This window comes from Heloderma suspectum, chromosome 5 (assembly GCF_057233095.1).
Source record: "Heloderma suspectum isolate Gila_16-S chromosome 5, 16-S_ref, whole genome shotgun sequence".
NCBI classification, from domain to species: domain Eukaryota; kingdom Metazoa; phylum Chordata; class Lepidosauria; order Squamata; family Helodermatidae; genus Heloderma; species Heloderma suspectum.
The window spans coordinates 32,259,216-32,279,729 of NC_139462.1; the positions used below are offsets into that span (position 1 = coordinate 32,259,216).

At 45.2% G+C, this 20,514-nt stretch overlaps 1 protein-coding gene across 2 annotated transcripts in view; it reads right to left on the reverse strand.

Annotated features, from left to right (window-relative positions):
* TSPAN5 (tetraspanin 5) overlaps positions 1–19,518 on the reverse strand; it is a 115,985-nt gene extending 96,467 nt beyond the window's left edge. For both annotated transcript variants that reach the window (XM_084855692.1, XM_084855691.1), the window contains exon 1: positions 18,368–19,518. In XM_084855692.1, the coding sequence (XP_084711818.1) occupies positions 18,368–18,448 (81 nt within the window). In that variant the 5' untranslated portion in view covers positions 18,449–19,518. The remainder of the gene's footprint in view (positions 1–18,367) is intronic.
* Between the last annotated feature and the right edge of the window lie 996 nt (positions 19,519–20,514).

Consider the following 20,514-nt stretch of genomic DNA (forward strand, 5'->3'; position numbering starts at 1 on the left):
GGTGACAGGAAAGTGCTGCTCTGCCTAAGGAGCTGCCGATCTGAGTATACTCAGCTAGATACACTAATAAGTCAGACTTCTGGTCTATCTGCCAGTGCAGTTGGACAAAGCAGCTTCCTAGGATTCTATGACCCAAAGAACGTGTTACTTTAAAGACGTAGCAAGCAGCTACTTTTTCATTTTACTCTAGAGTAAGCACAGGGGCCTGAGATGGCTCATGACCCTGGCATGGGAGGTAGGGGGGCTTTAATCCTTTCCCCATGCTGCACTCTTGATCCGGATCAGGGCAATTTATATTGCCAAATACTGATTTATTTGCCTTAATGGATCACTATTTAGCATTATGGACTGCAGTCAGGGGCTGATCCGGATCAGGACTGCTGTGTGGGGGGCAGAGTTAAAGCCCCACACAAAGAGTACTGATTGGGGTTGGTGGCCCGAGCTTAACCTAGAGTAAAAACAGATGTAGCTGCTTGCTACGCCTTTATAGCAACATGTGTTTTGGCCCTAAGTGGCAAGATTATGATGTGTTACCTAACCACCCACCACACTAACAGAAACGTCCCCAATAAAGTTACAATGGCCTATGTGAATCCATGTAGCACACAGCACTCTGTATAGCTCACAGTTTATACCCCACTGTAGGCAAGGCAGTGAGAGTCTATCTAACCACTGTAGGTAAGGCAGTGAGAGTCTATCTAACCCAGTGGGCTCCTAAGTGGGGTGCATGCACCCCCGGGGGGGCGCAAGACAATCCATCGGGGTGCACAAGCTGCCTGCTAATTGAGCAGCTTCCTGCTGCCCCCCTGAGTTGCCATTGTGTGCAATGATGCTGGAGGCAGCAGGATGGGATGGGAGCTGAGAGGGCTAGATATGCCCAATCTCGTCTAACCTCAGAAACTAAGCAGGGTCAGCCGTGGTTAGTACTTGGATGGGAGACCGCCTGGGAATCAGGCTTCCTGCACTAAGCAGGGGGTTGGACTCGATGGTCTTGTAGGCCCCTTCCAACCCTATGATTCTAAGATTCTATGCATTTCTCTCTTGGCTCCAGTCCTATCCTGCCTCTGCTGCAGCCACTGAGAGCAAATGCTCCAGTCTCCACCAGGCATGGCAAAGGAAGGCGCAGTTGCTCACTCTGCCATGGCACTGGAGCACCTGCCATCCTGCCGAAGGACAGCGGGAAGGAGACGAACCCTTCCCACTCTCCTTTGGCAGAAGGAAGCCAAGAAGGAAACGATCACTTTGAGCTTTCATCCTGCCAAAGGAGAGTGGGAAGGGTTAACAGCCCAGGCCAAGCTGTCAGTCAGCCAAGGGCGGGGGGGGGGGGGCCTGTCATACTTGTCCTACTCTGTGCAGGGTGCAAAGCCAGCAACCAGGACTCCCGGCTCCTGCACAGGCAGGAATCCAGCCAAGCGCGTCTTTCCCCTCCTTGTAAGGAGACTTTTCCCCGCCTTGCAAGTCAACAGTGGCACCCTCAATCGATCATTTGCTTTCAGTATATTGTGATGACGTGTGCCTAGTTTAGTGGAGATACGTTTTATATTATGTAGTATTAACTAACGCTCACAAAATGGACTTTTTTTTTAACCGAGAGCAAAAAGGGGGGTTGTACCATTAATAAAAAATAAAATAAAATAATATTTTAAACATACTGTTTATTTTATCTTTACCTCATCCTTTTTAAATTTCTATTTTTGTGTGTTTTATAATGTACATAATATATTAGTACAGTAGTATATATAATATATATAATTTATACATAAATAAATATACATATATTGGGGGTGCGTGCTCAAAAAAATTTTTATTGATGGGGTGCATGATCAAAAAGGTTTGGAGGTCCCTGAGCTAATTATTACCTGAGGGAACGTACTACCAGTGGAGGTTGGTGGCTCCGATGTCAGCAAAGCACCTTGGATAGCTCCTTCAGAGTTCTGACGAATTCTGACTGAAACCCAGAGCAGGTTCACCGCTCCACTGACATCAGAGCCACCAGCTCTCAAAATTCTGACCAGAGCTTTTCTCCTCACAAGGCATGCGTTCTGACTATGAAATATTGTTTGCTTGAGCCTCGATTTCCTTTGACAGACATAGCCTCTAATTATTTTGGGGGGACCGAAAGGATAATATAAAACCGAGTGACATCAAAAATACAAGGACTAAGGGCACAATCCTACACATGGTTAGGCAGAAAAAAGTCCTACAACTCTCATGCTAGCTGGGGAATGTTGGGAGCTGTAGACCATTTTCTGTCTAAACATACATAGGATTGCACCCTAAGTCTTCTATATTACTGGTAAGAAAAAATCAGAAAGGAGCTACTGACCTGTTTTTCCAAATATATGCAAAAGGCAACACCACCAGTGGAGGAGGAAGAGGGAGAAAAAAAGCTCCACGACTATGAAACTGAAGCCTCCATGAAAGCACTACCCCATTATGGCAGCTGGTTTTTCAGGCCACTCCAGGTGTGGAAGTCCTAGCAGCCATACCAGTAGCCCCTTTGCTAAGAGTCTAGTTCTCCACTGCAGTGCTGCAAGTTTAGTAGCAGCCCACAGTCCCACAAGGCCCTGACTTAGGGGCTTTTATTAGTCTAAACAGGACCTCTTCACTGCTCTGTATCTGAAATAAGACCTTGTCCAAAAAGATTCCTCATTTTTGCTTATCAGTTTGAGTATCTTAACAATCATGCAAACCCATGAGCGCCTTACTTAAGAAAACAAACCAAAAAGAAGTGGTTGTAAAGGGCTCACTCTCCAGACTCAAAGAATTACACCACACCAAAGGCCTCACTTTTCAGCTTCCTTAGTCCAGAGGTTCATCCAGTGCTGCTGTTTATGTAAGTAAGGCAGCTGTCCAACCAGACAGGGCTGAGTAGTTTTTGCAGTCCCACATGGCCCAATAAAGGGACTGGAGGAGAGGAAGCTAGCTAGCATTGAGAGAAGTCACAGAGGAGCAGCTGCATCTCTGGAGATGCAGAAGAGCTGCATTACATCCCCTTACATGGGATACATCCCATTGTCATGAATGGACTGTGCCGCCTTGCCCCTAATCATGTTTAAGTTGCAGAGAGAGGAAATCTACATTCCGTAGTATAGCAACACCCCCCCTGTTCCATTAGATTAGTCGAAAAGGCCAGGAGTGTTGCCCTGTATGTCTTAATGCAGGATGTGCATGAGCAGTCTGAAGACTTCAATACTGGATGCACATGCAAACATGGGCCACCTGCAAGTGGTTTGCACATGTTTGGCATTCAGCATTCAACAACCAGTGAGTGACTTTTGACCCAACCTGGACAAACTGTGCACCACCAGTTGTGCATTGCAATCTGGCAGGTGCTTGAAGATCCTCCCTGGTTTTGCCATCAAAGCCCTGGTAGGCTGCCACTTGTGGTGTCAGACTCCATTCAGCATGGTTGGTGGGTCATTAGTTGTGCAACGGAAAGTAAGATGAAGGGTTTGTTCTAGTCTGCCAGCAGCTTTGAGGAGGATACTTTAAATCAAACCACATGAAGGGCAGTCTACAAAAAGGGAGCCAGACACCACTGGCTTGGTGTGACACCTTGCACATTTGGTGAGCTGCTACACAAAAGGCTCCCTAATATTATTTATATAGCACCATCAGTGTGCATGGTTTTACTAAGTCAGGTCCCTGCCCCAAGGAACTTACAATCTAAAATTCAGTACAGGGGAAAGAGACAGAGACATGGAGGCGGGTGTAAAGAAGGAAGCAATATGCAGCTGTTGTCGATGCACATGCTTAGGCCGAGTTACTGGCTGAGTTACAGTTGAACAGCCTTCCCCAACCTGGTGCCACCCAGATGTTTTGGACTTCAATTCCCATCAGCCCCAGCCAGCATGGTCAATGGTCGGGTATGCTGGGAGTTGTCATCCAAAACATCTGGAGGGCATCAGGTTGGGGAAGGCTGCAGTAGGGATTAGGAACTAGGAGGTTGTGCCAAAGGCTTCACAGAAAAGGCAGGTTTTAGGGAAGGAACTGAAAGAAGTATACTGTATGGAGCAGTTGTCACACAAATCCAGCTCAAAGCAGCCATCAAGCCACCATTTTGTTACTGAGATCCATCCAAAGCTGCACACTTTAAAGAACACGATTGCTTGCCAAGGATGTCAGGAAGGGGCCATAGCTCAGTGGTAGAGCACATGTTTTGCATGCAGAAGGTCCCAGGTTCAATCCCCAGCATCTCCAGGTAAGGCTAGGAAGGAATCCTGCTTGAATCCCTGGAGAGCTGTCGCCAGTCAGTGTCGACAATACTGGACTAGATGGACGGGTGGTCTGACTCAGCATAAGGCAACTTCCCATGTTCGTATTTGGAAATCTCAATTGATTCACTGTGGAGATTAAACTGATTGCTTCACCTTCCAACTTAGTAACGAGCTACCACGGGTAAAGTCACAAAAGTGTGATTTGTAAGCTTTGAGCAAGAAGAAATGTGTGCAGCTGACAACCAAGGGTTGTATCCAACATTAGTCTAACATACGCCCCACTCATTTCAGTGAGTCTAACATTGGACACAGCCCCAAGAATGTTTGCTCCTGGAACCAACAACTGACTCTGGTAGGGTTAAGAAAGAGATCCTTTGACATTTTTATAGCATTTGCACAATATCTGCAGCCTCACATCCCTGGGTGGCAGATGTCTCAATCCCATACCACAGATGGGGAAACTGAGGCTAATTAGCCAAGGCCACCTAGTGAGTCCACGACCAATGTGGCATTTGAGCCCACCCAGTTCCAGGACTGTGTCTTTTACTGTGTCACACAGACTCACATTTGACAGGATATTTCAGTAAGTAAATTGCAAAACTGTCACACAATGGATAAAATATCCAAATCGTGCCCTACATTTTGTGCTTGTTCAAGAGAAACCTTTTGGACAAGAGACCGCTACTAACAGTATGTGAAGTATGATTTAACGGAGAACTAGGTCAAGGTTTAATACGATTACTCCCTCGTTATCTCAGAGCTCTTATCTAAGCTCTCCTACCATCACAAGTAAGAATGTTTAGAGGATAAATGACTTGACTGTAAGCAAGCCAATGCTTCAAAATTAATGTGTCCATCACCACATTAGATATGCTTTCAAATATCATGCATTTCCGTGATATTGCAGAACTAAGTAACTCTTTTTTATATATATAACTGGTGGATCTGGGGGCGGGAGGCCGAGGAGGAGGAGGAGAAGGAAAGTCTGTTTTAAGAACATGTGCTCACATCCAGTTAAGTTTCAGGTGACAATGTCATCCCAGCAATATCTCAGAAGACTCCAAGAAGAGTCAACTATTCTCAATAAAATAGATTTAATACCACATCCAGTGCAATCCTATACATGTTTACTCAGAATTTAGCCCCACTATGCTCACAGTATAAGTGTACGCAGGACTAAAGCATTAGTTTCTGTGATCCTTCATGAAATGAGCATACAAGAAGCCTGTTTAAGGGCAGGATTGACTTCAGATACCTCTCTATGATTCTGCAACTTCTGTGCCTGCTCAGGGCTAAGGAAGAGACCTCAGCCGTATATAGACTCCTGCTAAATGCTGCAGAGCACTTTCGCCACTGACAATATCTACTAGACAGTGCACTCAACTAGTTTTTTTAATTAAATAAGTACAGACCTAGAAATAGAAACCTCACTGCTTACTCCAAGCCTTTCTGCCACATCTCATCCGATGCTACTGATATAAATGTTCCCATTATATGAAAGTTACCAATATCTGTTATGGACTGTAGTCTTAGACAGCACAGCACAGCAGCCCAAGGGGCTGAGGATTGCAAACTAAACATGTTTAGATTAGAGTTGGGCACAAATGGCTTCTTGAAATTCTCTACCTTGTTTGTGGGCAGAGAAATTTGGGAGACAATTTCATCAAATTTCTCCAGGGGGAGGAGAAATTCTCAACAGTTTCTCACAGGCAGGGCTCCCCGTTGGCAGGTTTTGTAGCACAGCTTCTTTCTTTTATGGTAAGAGTTTTGGGGTTTTCATGGTGCAACTGCATTAATTTGTCTTGGCAGGCTGGCCCCCAATTTGCACCCACCACAATGCAGGTGTGTGGAGGGCAGTGTTGTGTCCCGCTCCAGGGATGAGGTGGAGTTACTGCTCTGCCAAAATCTGTCCTCCAATTTCCTGAAAGTTTTCTTCCCCCATGAAAGGGGCTCCCATTGTTCTGCCTCATTCAGGATGTTTTATCATTTATTTTTGTGGTGTTTTTCAGCTTACCTAATCACAGCTAGCTTCCCAGGATGCCTGCACATCCTGATCTGAAAAAGCTCCATGGGAGGAATTACCTCACGGTGCCTTAAACTGGGCTTTAATTGAAGTGTAGGAAGCTGAGGAGGCTACAAGCGGCCAGAGAGATGACTGTACAATAAAAAACAGGACACTTGCATCACCTCCTACGTAAGGTAAGCCCAAGAAACCCAAACCCAACCCATGAGAATTTCTCTGAAATTTCTTCACCACTGAATTTCTTTTCTAAAGCAATTTCTCTTCTATCAAATTGAATGAGAATGGTTGAAAAAAATGTGGGAGAAATTTTCAGCACAGCACTAATTTAGATCCTGCCCACTGAGGCAGAAATAAGCAATGCTTCCACTGACCACATCTACACCCTGGGAGCAGTGCATGCACAAAGGCTCCCCTGGCATACACGGGTATGCCAAAGACCACAGCACAGAAAAATAATTGCCCACGCCCTTCTGCAAGCCAGGCATCCTACAGCACACAGAGTCCAAACTTTGCCCTCTCACACAAACTGTAAATGCTCAGACAGTGCGAAGGCCTATGTAAGGGGTGGGCAGAATGTAGATCGGGATCGATTAGTAGATCTCTGGGCCATTTCTAGTAGATCAGCAGGCGTTTCTGATTCCAAATGGTTTAACAATAGCAACTAAATTCGATTGCTGAAAGAGAAGGCTTGGGGAAACCAGGAGTGGATTTTCGTGTGAATGACCCTGCAAGCTTGGTTCTGGTACCAATCATAAGAACATAAGAACATGAGAAGAGCCATGTTGGATCTGACCAAGGGTCCATCTAGCCCAGCATTCTGTTCATACAGTGGCCAACCAGCTATTAACAGGGAATCCAGAAGCAGGACCAACACCCTCCTACCCAAGCTCCCCAGCAACTCTTGTACATAGACAGGCTGTCTCTGATGCTGGAGGTAGGATATCACCACCAGGACTAGAAGCCATTGATAGCTTTCTCCTGCAGGAATTTGTCTAACCCCTTTTAAAGCCATCAAAATTGGTGGCCATCACTATGTCTTGTGGTAGGGAATTCCATAGTTTCACTACGTGCTGTGTGAAGAAGTCCTTCCTTTTATCTGATCACAAATTTCTGGACTAAGCATCTGTTCAGAGAGGCACCCCTGTTCCTTAATTCTTAGTGTATATTGGCCTGCCTGAGCCATCGTTTTGCACCTGGCTCTTGTTGGTAGATCTCTCTGGGTTCTTAAAAAAGAAAAAAGAGTAGATCCCACAAGCCTGAGGTCTGTCCACCCCTGGCCTACATTCCCCACAATCAAGTTGTACCTGGTAGCTCAGCTGCAGCAAAGGGCGGGGGGGGGGTGAAGTTGCAGGCCTTAATGTACAGCAGGGGTGTCAAACCTCTTTCAGCCCAAGGGCCAAATGCAATTTCCGAGAAGCTCTCAGGGGCCACATTTCCCTGGTGGGTGGGGCCAAAGGCAAAAATTTTAGGTTAAGGCTCCTACTGCCAGTAACGAAGCCAATGGAGAGGCATTTCAACCTTTTGGAATGGGTGGTGGGGAGGGAATGTGCAAACGCTGGGAAACCACCAAGCAATGGACAGTCAGGGGAAAGAGGCACAGCCACCTGGAGAAACCCAGACGGCTAGATTTGGCCTGCAGGCCTAAGGTTCAGCACCTCTGCCTTACAGCTCCTACGCAGTCACGGGAACCAGAAGGCTCCTGCGTAGCCTGATGATGTGCCCCTCTCCCCCAACTTAACCCCCAAGATGTAGTTGGGAGTAGGCCTCTTACACAGCACAGAGTTAAGCTATGGAATTCGCTACCACAGGATATAGTGATGGCTACCAATTTGGATGGCTTTAAAAGGGGGTTAGAGAAATTCCTGGAAGAAAAGGCTATTGATGGTTACTAGTCTTGATGGCTGTGTGCTACCTCCAGTACCAGAGGCAGTGAGCCTGTGTAGCACCGGTTGCTGCGGAACATGGGTGAGGGGAGTGCTGCTGCTGCGCTCAGGTCCTGCTTGTGGGTTTCCCGTGGGCAGCTGCTTCGCCACTGTGTGAACAGAATGCTGGACTTGGTGGACCCTTGGTCTGGTCCAGCATGGCTCTTCTTACGTTCTTATGCTTTGTTCTGTCTGATGCTGGCTTAAAATTGTTGGTTTTTATCTAGTGTTTACTTTTCATTTGTCGTTTCCAATTTTGTTTTAATTGTCTTGATCTATTGCTAGCAGCCACTTGCATGAACATAATGCTAAAAAGTGGGGTAATAAATTTTTAAAAACAAACAGATGTGCAAGGCCGAGTTGCACATCGTTTAGGGAACTATTAACGAGTAAACAACAAATCTCTTGGCTGCTTTTGGTCTAGTCCCCCTAACGATTACTTAGAGACCATGTCAGAGAAGGCATTATGCTACTGCCCAGAGTTTATAGGAGTGCCTGACAGAGACAGGACACAGAGGTACTAGAACGCTGGTAAGGGCTGGTGATTAGAATGCCAACATTCTCCTCTCCCAGCGATAGCCAAATCAAGACAAGTGAGCCATTATCTATTGCTGCATTCCATTAGTATCATGTATAGACTACTTAACATACAAACCCATTCACAATCCTGGTTTTGTTTCATTCTCCCTGCCTACACCCTATGAAGCAAGTTGTTATCATCCCCATTTTTCAGACAGCAAACAGAGGCTGAAAGGAGTCTTTACCGAGGCTACCCACAAATTCCTGGCTGAACTGGGAAGCCTCCCCTCCCCGAACCCAATCCACAGGATTGGTACATGTTTACTTTATATTTATAAAAAACATAACCTCTTCTGAATTTTATTCTCTTAGATATCCCCTGTCATCAGATGCATTATATGGGCATACAGGGGCATCAGCCCACCAAGACGAGCCATCATCACCACCTTTAGCAAGAGAGTAAATAAAGTTACATCCATTTCATGTATTTCACAGGAAAGGAAAATAAGCCCATCTTCCACAGGCCTCTTATCAGAGGACGCTTTTCAGTGATGCTGCCTGCTCCTCCACATTCGCTCTTCAGCTATTTAAGCAGATTGCAAATAATGGTCACGGCACTTTTGAAGTCTTTTCACATCTTATTCCACACTGGATGGAAACCAAAAGTGTCTGAATATGCAGCTGCCGCACCAAGCAACTCACATTAAAGTCAATGGGAGCGGCTTGTAAATAGAGCCTGCACAAATGAGGCCCCAAATGTTATAAAGGCTGGAAACTCCCTTTGTGTGTTGCAAATGCTACAGAAGCTCAGGCAAGAAGCACACTTGCAGATTTACACAGCACTTACTTAAGAGCTAACCATCTTCAGCAGGGAAGAAAGCTGTTGATCTTCTGTAAAACTGAGTTAAAACTTAAATGATGCAACCATTTTGTTTCTATTCGTTCATAATGTTACGTGTGTGTATAGGCGAAGCCAACTTTCCCCAAACTGCCCCCTCTAGATGTGCCAGACTACAGCACCTATCATCCCCAGGAAGCATGGTTCTTCCTGGCTAGGGATAATGGAAGTTGTAGCCTGGCACATCTTTAGGGCTGCAAAACACTAAGTATACTAAGCATGAGTATGACCGAAAACTCTTTTCTGGCCTGAGTAAGATTGTAGCCTGATGAGCTATAATTTGCAGCTCCTGCTGGAGAGTTCATAGAACTTAATACCAAGCAGAGAAGGCAAAACAGCCCAGGCATGTGCAAGAACCAGTGACTGGCCCTGGTATCCCTGCATCAATACCCTGAAAGGCTCCCTTTGAAGATGCTATGGATGGTCACTTCTGGCTCAGAGCAGTCATTGCCACAGATGCCTTTTTAGAGGTTCTGGCCTGCAAGATCACCAAGGACTATGGAGAAGGCGATACTGACATATTCAAACAGAGCAAGTGATAGAGGAAGTCATCAAGGGAAAGCAGAAAACAGAACTTGCAGTTCCACTGAAACTGGCCTTCGGTGGCTGATGAGCAGAAAACTACCTGCCTGTTGACTCCACCGCACTAATCGAGAACCCCAAGATACTTAAAGCCAGGCCTGGCAACGTGAAACGCAACCCACCTATACCTTGCAAGGCAGAAATAAAACCATTTTGGCTAACTCAGTTTTCCTTTCACCTTAAAATAATGATGGGGAACATGTGGTTCTCCGGATGTTATTGAAATGCAACTCCCATCATCCCTGGCTATTGTTCAATGCTGGCAGGGGTTGGTGGGAGCTGCAGTCCAATAAGAACTGGATGGCCACATGTTCCCCACTCCTGTCTTAAAAGGACTGCAAGTAGCAGATGCAGACATGGGGCAGGGCAGAAGAGAGAAATAAAACCTGGGAAAGCAGTGGAGAGAGAACGGTCACCTGAATTATTTTCAAGACTGGTATGAAGCACATTGGACTGTAAAGCAAATCCCCCTATCTGGCCCCAAAAGTCTCAAAAGCATGCATCCATATATATATTTCACTTGGGAAAATAAATGCTACAATAAAAAAGAAAAAAAAAGATGGTTTAAACCAAGACTGAAAACAGAACAAGCTAGTAGAGTACAAAGCATTAAAAAAAACACACAAGAGTGCCTTAGACTGGCTATTTTATTTATACACCAGCTGCTCTTTCTGGGTGTAAAGACTTTATAGACTCAGTGCCATCTAAATTTAGTTAGATATCCATCAACAACCTGCTCTTAAAATCCTGCTCATGTATGTTTATGCAAACTTTCAGAGAAATGCCATTTAAGAACAATTGGATTAGAAAGAGGCAGGTATAAGAATGGACAGTGGTGATCTATTTGAAGGATCCGGGCTAAGGTGGCAAATAATTGGCTTTTACATAATTTGATTATGCATCCTTTCACCGATAGCAAGCACCATAGCCTTCCTTCTCTACCATCTTATACAGCACAAGAGTTACGGCCAGTTTGCAGACAATCATTTGGAGGCAGTCTATTATGTCAAACCCACTAGCCATTCCTTGAGTGGATGAAGCCTTTCATTTTGTGTATAGTGATTTCTCGTTAACATTCCTTACCAATCTTTCACAATTCATCCTTCTATTTCTGCAAACAGAAGAGTCCATTTGCTTGTGCTGTGGTCTGGTGCAGATATTAAACACAAACCATGGTTTACAGGAAAAAGGAAAGGTTCCTCCTGTGCAAGCACCGGATCATTAATGACCCCTAGAGGGACGCCGCTTTTGCTGGTGTTCTCATGGCAGACTATAGTGGGGTGGTTTGCCATTGCCTTCCCCAGTCGTGATTACCTTTCCCCCAGCAAGCTGGGTACTCATTTTACCGACCTCGGAAGGATGGAAGGCTGAATCGACCTGAGCCGGCTACCTGAAAACCAGCTTCCGCTGGGATCGAACTCAGGTTGTGGGGAGAGTTTCGGTTGCAATACTGCCAACTGGGAGCCAATTTTGGAAATGTTCACTCTTCTAACAGGTGAATTCCTGCCCCTCCCTTTCTTTGTCAGTTTTAACCAGAGTTTAGTGTTGTACTGGCACCAACACTGCCAGTAGCTAATGCTAACCAGGTTCGTCTTCATCCAGATCTGCAAGCCCACTTCTAACTCAGGTTTCAAAAATGGGAGCCCTGGCTAACATTAAGATGGGAGCCCTCAACAGGAACCATGGTTAGCAAGGGGGCTAACGCAGTGGTAAATCCTGGTTAAAGCCAAAAATAAATTACTGGTGGGGGTGGAGAGAACTTTCAAGTCTGACTCCCAATTTAATTCACCATGATTTGGACCTATGATTTGGGGATGCTTCAGATGTAGTGAACTATATGCAGCTCTACATGAAACGATAACTCACACACACCTTTTTCACTATGTTTACATGTGGCTTCTTTGCCTTTTTCTTACTCAACATACTCTTAGTGTAGGAGAGAGCCTGCAGACAGACTTACTAACTGAACTTCTCTACACCTAAGGCAGGATCCAAAGGGCCACACATGGAACTTCAATAACCACACCAAGAGCATGCCTTGCACATGTTCTTGCACATTTCCCATTACTTTCAATGGGACTTGTGCAAGGAAACAATGGGGGGGTTGTGCCCATAAGGTGTCCGAGAGTTCCCTTCAGAGCACAGCTTCCTACGCTGGTCTAAGAACTGCTCCTGAATGTCCGGACCCTCCAGTACAGAAGGGCCTTCAGTGGGAAGTAGAAATGGTAGACACATTTGGACATGTGCATGGAAATCTCCAGATTCCAGCCATGACACTTCCCCAGCTCTTAATCCTGGGTACATAAGTCTCACACTGGGGAAGCTGCCAAGTAAGCTGCCGTTACCATAGATTCCCATTTACCACTAATGAATTGCCTCCAGTCACTGTTTGAGTCCAGCTTGCAGTGTACTACCTAGAGATAAATACATCAGTTGCCACTTGATACAGCAGCCAAAGGGCTGAAAAGTTAACATGTGCTACAGAATGACACAACTGCCACGACCAATTACCCTCCAGGACTGTCACAAGGTGACAGGTGGGGCCTTTCACTCTGCTTAGAATGATAATACAGGACTGTGTGTTGTCCAAGCTAAAGAATAAAATTCTTCCCCACTCCCAGTTCACATTGTACACCAAGGGAAGCACAACACTGCGATTTGCACAAAACAGACACATTCTACAACTCACATAATTGTCTGCATAGTGTGAATGTTTTTGCTACTGCACTTTTTAAAAAGTTTTACCACCACCATTTTAGCAAATATCCACAACAATAAACAGCTACCAAGAGTGAGAACATAAAAAACATGATTTGTCGTATTTCCTTAAGCTATTACGGAGAAAAAATAGTCTATGTTGTCATTATATGCATGTGTTATTTTCCAAAAGTATGCCACTTGCGATTAAAGTAGTCCTTTGAGGTTTCCTCCTCTTATTCTTGCTCTATTGGTTACTTTAACCGTTTTCAAGATTTCCCAACCACACACACACACACACACACAGAGTTTTCTATAGATGGAAACTGACAAGTGTATTATCATTTAGATTTCTGCTTTAGTTTTCCTAATCGAATTAAATAACCATTCCACATCTATTTTACTAACAGATATTTCAAAGGAGTGAAGTACTATCACTAACTGATCAACAGGAAATGCATAGTTCAATTTTCCCCCCAGCTACCTGCTGTGTTACATGATTAATTTGAGTTCTGCCAGTAAGAGAAGCAAGAAGACCGAAGCCCCACTATTAACATCTGAACATTTTTGGCAGCATACAGACGTGCATGGCTTCAGCAGTAAGCCCTTTCGACCACTTACAGCTCTCACCTGGATCAGCCTCAGGGAAAATCTCTACTTCTGTTTTGTTTGTTTTTTGTTTTAGCAGAAACCAGATTTGCACAGTGCTGGCAATTCAGAAAGCTATTCCCCTCTTTCCAGAGCAGATCTATGCATAGCACTGATCAGCCAGCTCTCGTGTCAACTGCTAATCCACCTAACTTCTCCAGATCTCCAAACAGGTTTTAAATACACTATTTTTAAAAATGTGAAGGTGCAATCCTATGTGTGTTTAGGCAGAAAAAAGTCCTACAACTCCCAGCATTTCCTAGCCAGCATGGCTGATTGGGGAATGCTGGGAGTTGTAGGATTTTTTTCTGTCTAAATATGCATAGGATTGCACCCTAAAGCACTAAACTAACATCTGATCAGGAATACATGCCAGGCTCTAGTAGGAAAAAAGTCAAATAGGACAAGAAGAAATAATCAGGATTCAATTCACAGACATGTCATTCTACAGCACAAAAACCCACACTCCTGTTCACATGCATAACTGTACACACCTTTATTCAGCCATGTATCTGGCTTCCAATACTTCAGCAGGCATTCCTGCTGAAGCACATCTTCAAAGCAATAAGGACTAGTAACTTTTCTAGCACCTGTGGAATCTCACCACACACATGCACACAGCATGCTCTCGCTTTCTCTCTCTCTCTCTCTCTCTCTCTCTCTATATATATATCCACTGCAAACTATTCAGGAATAAATGAGGATCCTTCTAAAATAAGTTGAATTCTAGGCTAATTTAGAAGAGTGGCAATTTTGATTTCCCCCAAGCCTGAATTTCCCATTTCCAAAAAGAAGCTGCCATGGGAAAGATTCTATACCCTTTTCACAAGGTGCTATTAATGATCTACAGTCAAGTTTGCTATTGTCCAACAGAGAGCAACACTCAGAGAACACTTACATAACTACATTTAGCTCACTTTCTGCCAGTCTCCCAGTAAATCAGAAGACCATTTAAACATCCCATACGGTTACTCACAAAAATAATCCCCGCACATGCTCAGCAAAAAATCAAAATACAGAGTTTGACTAAAGGTGCAATCCTATGCATGTTTAGACAGAGAAAAGGCCTACAACTCCCAGCATTCCCCAGCCAGCTGTCTAAACATGCATAGGATTGCACTCTTAATGTACTTATGAACTTTCATCCTAAAATACCTTGGAAGAAGGCAGTGAATCGTGAGATCAGACAAGTCCCTGGTTTGTGTGCTGAATCTTGGATGGCATGGTGGCTTGCCGGGCAGAGATAAACTAGTGGAAGTACAGTATAAATGAGCTATAGAACAGATGTGGCTCTGCTTTTACAAATACAAGAGCCATTCTAGGATCTGCATTTCAAGAACAATGCAACAGGTAGCTCACAGTCTCAGCCATGGCAATGGTCATGATGATGTACATCTAACATCACAGAAGTTGCAGAATCAAATCCATGAATTATCGACTCATATGCTAGTATTGGCCAAGCAAATGCTAACTCATAAGAAATGCCCTAATGCGTGAACAAACCCTCAAGCTACACATCAAACCATTCCATTGAATTGTACATGCCGAATATTCGTTGAACAGGAAGCAGATGTAAACCTAAAAACTCAGAAGTTACTTCACATTTTAAGCAGTTTCCCTCCTAAACATCTCTCTCTCTCACACACACACACACACACACACACACCCAACACATACACAAAATAAGCGAGATGCATCTTATAGCCAACTGGCATTCCATCAAAAGGCTCCAGAACCGGTTACTTAATTTATAGAAACCAAATGCATTTAAGAAAGCCCATAATGAGCAGGCAATACTTAAGCAGTTCAACAGATGCTGTTCATTAATGCTAGAACTTCAAATCTGAAAGCCTACAATGCACTCAGCTACCTAGCCTTAAACTGTTCTGCTTCTGTGACATCATAGCAGCCAAACCAATGGGAAAGTGACGCTCCATTCTAAGTAACATCACAGTAGATCAGGCACTCAGTTCTGGATGACATTTTCAGCCCATGCTCACTTAACGTATTAGCCAAGTATAAGAATCTGGACGTTCAGAAGTCTCTCTCGCCAACGACTGAGAGATGAAACCCCACATAGAATACATTCAATCTGAAAACACTCTACAGCTCTGGATCTAAAGCTAAAATGAACAGAAGACAGGCAAGTGATACCAAAAGTTGAACAGAGAATTTCAAAATGCCTATTTGAAGTCTGGAAATAATACCAACACCACCCATTAATTCCAGCTGCATTTAAACTATCACAGCAAATAATTCCAACACCCATTAACATATCTTTAACCTCTCAGTAAGAAGGGGAGTTTGGAATCTAACAACTGTACTTCCTGGAATAATTGGACTGAAAATTCAAGCATCACAGTATTTTCCCAGAATTGTCTTGAGCTCTACTAAATGCACAACTCCCCTTGGGATGCAAGCTAACACACACACACATGCGCACACACACACACACACACACATGCACGCACAATTATAGCCAAGGTGCTACCAAAGTTATGCCAAGAGGTCAAAATTGAAATGCTGGACGATTTTTTTTTTTTGTCAACACGTCATATCACATTCTGCATTTCAATATGGTTCTTAAGTCTCACAACGATACAGTATATAGAACCTGTAGTATGTTCTATCCAAGAAAACCACATGCTGCATTCTACAATGCCTTCTCTTCACCAGCTGGAGAACATCTGTATTTATTTCATTGCATTGCCCCCCCCCTGCTGCTGCTGCCGCCGCCCCACACACACATACCCTTCTAAAACTATGGACAGCTGCTGCAAAAAACTACAAACCAGATTTGTAATGGTTGAGATGAAATATAAAAATGACATTAGGAATAGGCAAGGAACAATACATTGCACCACTCCATGACCGGGGGGGGGGGGGGGACATATACAAAAGTTGTAGAAAACTAATTTTATTTTTATCCATCCCTCTCTGGAAAGATGTAAAAAGATAAAGAATTATTGGTGGGGAGGGAAAATTGTAGAGCTCAAAATGTACCAGACTATTTTCTAAAAATAAAAACAGTTTTCAGTCTAGAACATCTCTGGATATTTTCCTCTTCTCCCTAATGTCACAAATGCAGCATTAATTTATTTAATTGAATGTATAGTCAATGCTGTTCTTCAAGGGTGATGAAGACAGGAGATCTTTAGATATATGCAAGCACTTTGAAAAACCCACTATGATTTTCACAAGACGGCACAGCTGCTTGTGCTACACTTGACACACACACACACACTACATCATCATTTATCCCAACTCTGGTTTTCTGTTTTCCAGCAAGGACTCGCACTAAAATTATTAACTTACACTGCCTTTGCCTCTGCTTTCTAGATGAGCGCATTAACAACCAGATACAAGCAAGACTCTTGTGACACCGAAGAGTTACACATTTATTGCGGCGAAAGCTTTGATAGACTATAGCCCAGTTTGTCATATGCACGAAGCGTTCTCCTCGGTTGGCAGGTTCCACAGCAGCATTAACACCTTGCTCCTGTTCTAGCCCTTTGGCTGCCTCTCTATTAACTTTTGACCAGAATGCCAGGAATAATCAAAGCCCCTATCCTAGCAACAAGAAGAGAAGGAGGATGGGTGACACTTCCTTCCTTTCCATATGGAACAACAGATCAGAATGGCTTTTAATGAATTTCCCAACCAACCCGCAAACACCGTCTTTCAAGAGAGATCCCCTATGTGTGCACACACCTCTCACCATTAACAGGGAATCAATTTTCTTTATGTAATGAGCTGCTCACAAGTAAGGTTAGTTCACTAGAGCTCTCCTATTGACCCAACTCTGCTGGGATGGATACCAAAGTACTTATTCAATTGTTTCCAGTGAGTGTGTGTGTGTGTGTGTGTGTATACACACGCACACCCATCAAGACCCCTATTTCTGAAATATTCCTATGAATGGCCTGCTCCATTCCTAGAGGTGCATGGTAGCGAACAATAAATCAAAAGCATAAGGTCTCAGCATCTGTGTGTTGTCTAAGTGAACAAACACACAATAAATCAGAAACATAAGATCTCCGTGTGTGTGTGTGTGTGTGGCAAATGCTTTTTTAAAAAAGAGAAGATGCATTCAAAGCCATCTCAGAGAGGGGAAAAAGCAATGCAAATAGCATAGTGATGTAATAATCCAACCTAGAGTTCCGACTACCACAGCACCAACAGCAAAACAATTTAAAAGGTCAGGGAGGGGTGAGTCAAAACAAGATCAGCAAAGAGACAGTGCAAAGCAAATGCTTATCCTAAACCTGAGCTATCCTGGAATTCTTTCAATTTGTATTATTTTTGCAGGGGCTAAGTATAGAATTCTCTCCTTGCTTCTGCTGCATTAAGAGCTTCTGCTACCACATCCAACCCACATCATGCTTACAGTCATTGTGTAATCCTGCTCTCAAACTACATGGCTCCTCGTCTTCCAGGAACGGAAAGCTTTGCGCTTTCTCCAAGCCACGGAAGTCTTATCGGCTTCTCATCACAATAGGGGCTCACACCTTACAACAAGATGTATTCGGGAAATGGTATAGAAAACCAATCCATTCTTTGCAAAAGGTGGCCCGGCGGGCGGACATGAAAAGCGATCATCACGAAGAGAACAGCATTGTTGGGACTTCCACTGTAAAGCTCAACCCACTGTAAAAACACACAAAGCCCCCCCCGCCCCCCAAGAAAAGAAAAATCTTCATTATTCATCGCATCCAGCCCCGTGCACGCTGAAGTGCCTTGTGTTTATTTTCTGCAGGACCGAATTCACACGCGCGGGCGCGCACACACGCGAACAGAAATGCCATGACCGTCCATGGTAGCTCAATAAATAAAAAATCAGCCCAATTCTTCCACTCACCCAGAAGATGACATTGAAGCCGAAGATGAAATACTTGATGCAACAACTGACTTCTGGGCCCTTATAGTGCTTCCCGGACATCCTTGGGGTTCATGAAGACACTTTTCCTTGCAGCCAGAGCTCGGGGGTGGGAGAGGAGGAGGAGGGGGGGTTGGGGGGGGCTGCTGGAGGAAGATTGGGAGTGCGAGGGGTGGGGAAGGGGCGGGAGGAGCAGCAGATAAAGGACGCAGGAGCCAAGAGCAGGCAGCCGGGGCTGGCTGGCGAGGGCAGATTAGAGGCGCCCGGAGCGCGCAGGCAGCGAGTCGCGGAGAGGCAGAGGCGAGCCCCTGCGCCGCCGCCGCCGCCTGCCTCCCCGCATCGAGGAGGCCGAGCTGCAGCGGAGAGCCCGGACCCCCCACCTCGCTGTTCCTCGCGGCTGCCCGGAGGGGGAAAGGAACGAAGGAAGGAAGGACGGAAGGAAGGAAGGAAGGAACGAAGGATGCTTCCCGATCCCCGCAAGAGCGGCGCGCAGCTCGAGCCCCTCTTGGCACCGCGCGGAGCCTCCTCCCACTGCGAGCGGTGGCGGCGCTGCTGCCGCCGCCTCCGAAGCAGGGCGGGACGAGCTGCGCGCTCGCACGCCACGGGGAAGGGCCGGGACTGGCTGGGCCCGGCCGAATGGAGGCGTGTGCGCGCCACTCCGGCGCAGCCGGCCGACGGCGCGAGTGGCGCCGGCCGCGCTCGCTGCTCGCAGCCGAGCGCTGGCAACGGGGGGAGGCCGGGCTTGCTTGGCGAGGCCCGCCGCGCCGCAACGGCGTCAGGCCCCCGGAGAGGCTCCGGCGCTCGCCTTCCTCTCTGTGCAAGCCTCGGCCGGCTTGCTCGGGAGGATGTCCCAAGTGGGGCTTTCTCCCAGGTAAGCGTGGATAGGATTGCAGCCCTCCAAGGGCAGTTTTTGGAGCCCTCGGCGAAACAACCCTCTGCTTTGACTTCGAAATCTATATGAATACCTTTGCAAAGCCAAGTTCACCAAAACTGTGCAAGCTTTCGAGTTCTCCAGCTCTCTCCACCAGGCAAGATGTTACACACACACACACACGAGGGGGGGGGGGGACTTGATGTTGTTATTTCATTTCTATACCACCCAGTAGCTGAAGCTCTATGGGCGGTTCATAACAATTCACAAAAAAGTACAAACCGCAACGTTATATGATGCGACATTATAATAAAACCTAATCTTTGAAAGATTAACGTAGGAAATTCAAAAGCTAAAAACGATTTCAGTAAACAATTTCAATATTAGACCTGTTCTGTTACTGTTTATTTCATGTTGAAGTCATGGAGTCTGCTTCTTTTTGTCACATCTTGCCTGATGAGGAGATCTGAAGACCTTGAAAGCTTGCACATTTTTGGTGACATTTTTGTTGGCCTAATTACAATGATAAAGATTTTGGAACAATTTCCAGAGGGGTAGCTGTGTTAGTCTGTGGCAGCAAAAACAACGAAGAGCTTTGTGGCACATTAAAGGCACAATCCTATGCCAGTTTAGACAAAAGAGTCCTACATCTCCCAGCATACCCTAGACAGCATTGCTGGTGCATGCTGGGAGCTGTAGGAGTCATTTTTCGGTCTAAACGTGTAGGACTGCACCCTTAGAAAGTAGTTTCCCCCAGCTAAGGCAGTCCTGAGCATGTTTTCTAGGAAATAAGTCCCACTAAATTCAGTGGGACTTACTTCTGAGTAATCGTGTTTAGGATTGCAAGGGTGGTGTTGTCTTGAAATCAGTCAGTTTAGAGCTCTTTTACACACGTAACCACTGCTGTGTGGTATGGAGGTTGCTTTAAATAGTTCTGTAATCTATAGAAATAGCCAAGGATGCATCCTCTTAGGCTACCAGAGAGGACAATAGAGATGAGTCCACACTGACTTATTTGCACATTAAGGCCAACAATAAACCCCAGGTGATTGTTGGGTTAACTCTGGGTTGTTAACCCATAAGCAACCCAGAGTTTCTGAGTTCGGATGTCACACAGCAACCCAAGAACAGCGTGTTCCTGGGTTGCTTATTGAATATGGAAGTGGTAAGCAGTGCATTTGCTTGCTCCTGTGCGCCCCTGCCAATTCCTGGGTTAAATAACACAGGAATTGCCCATGATGTGCGAACTGGGCCACTG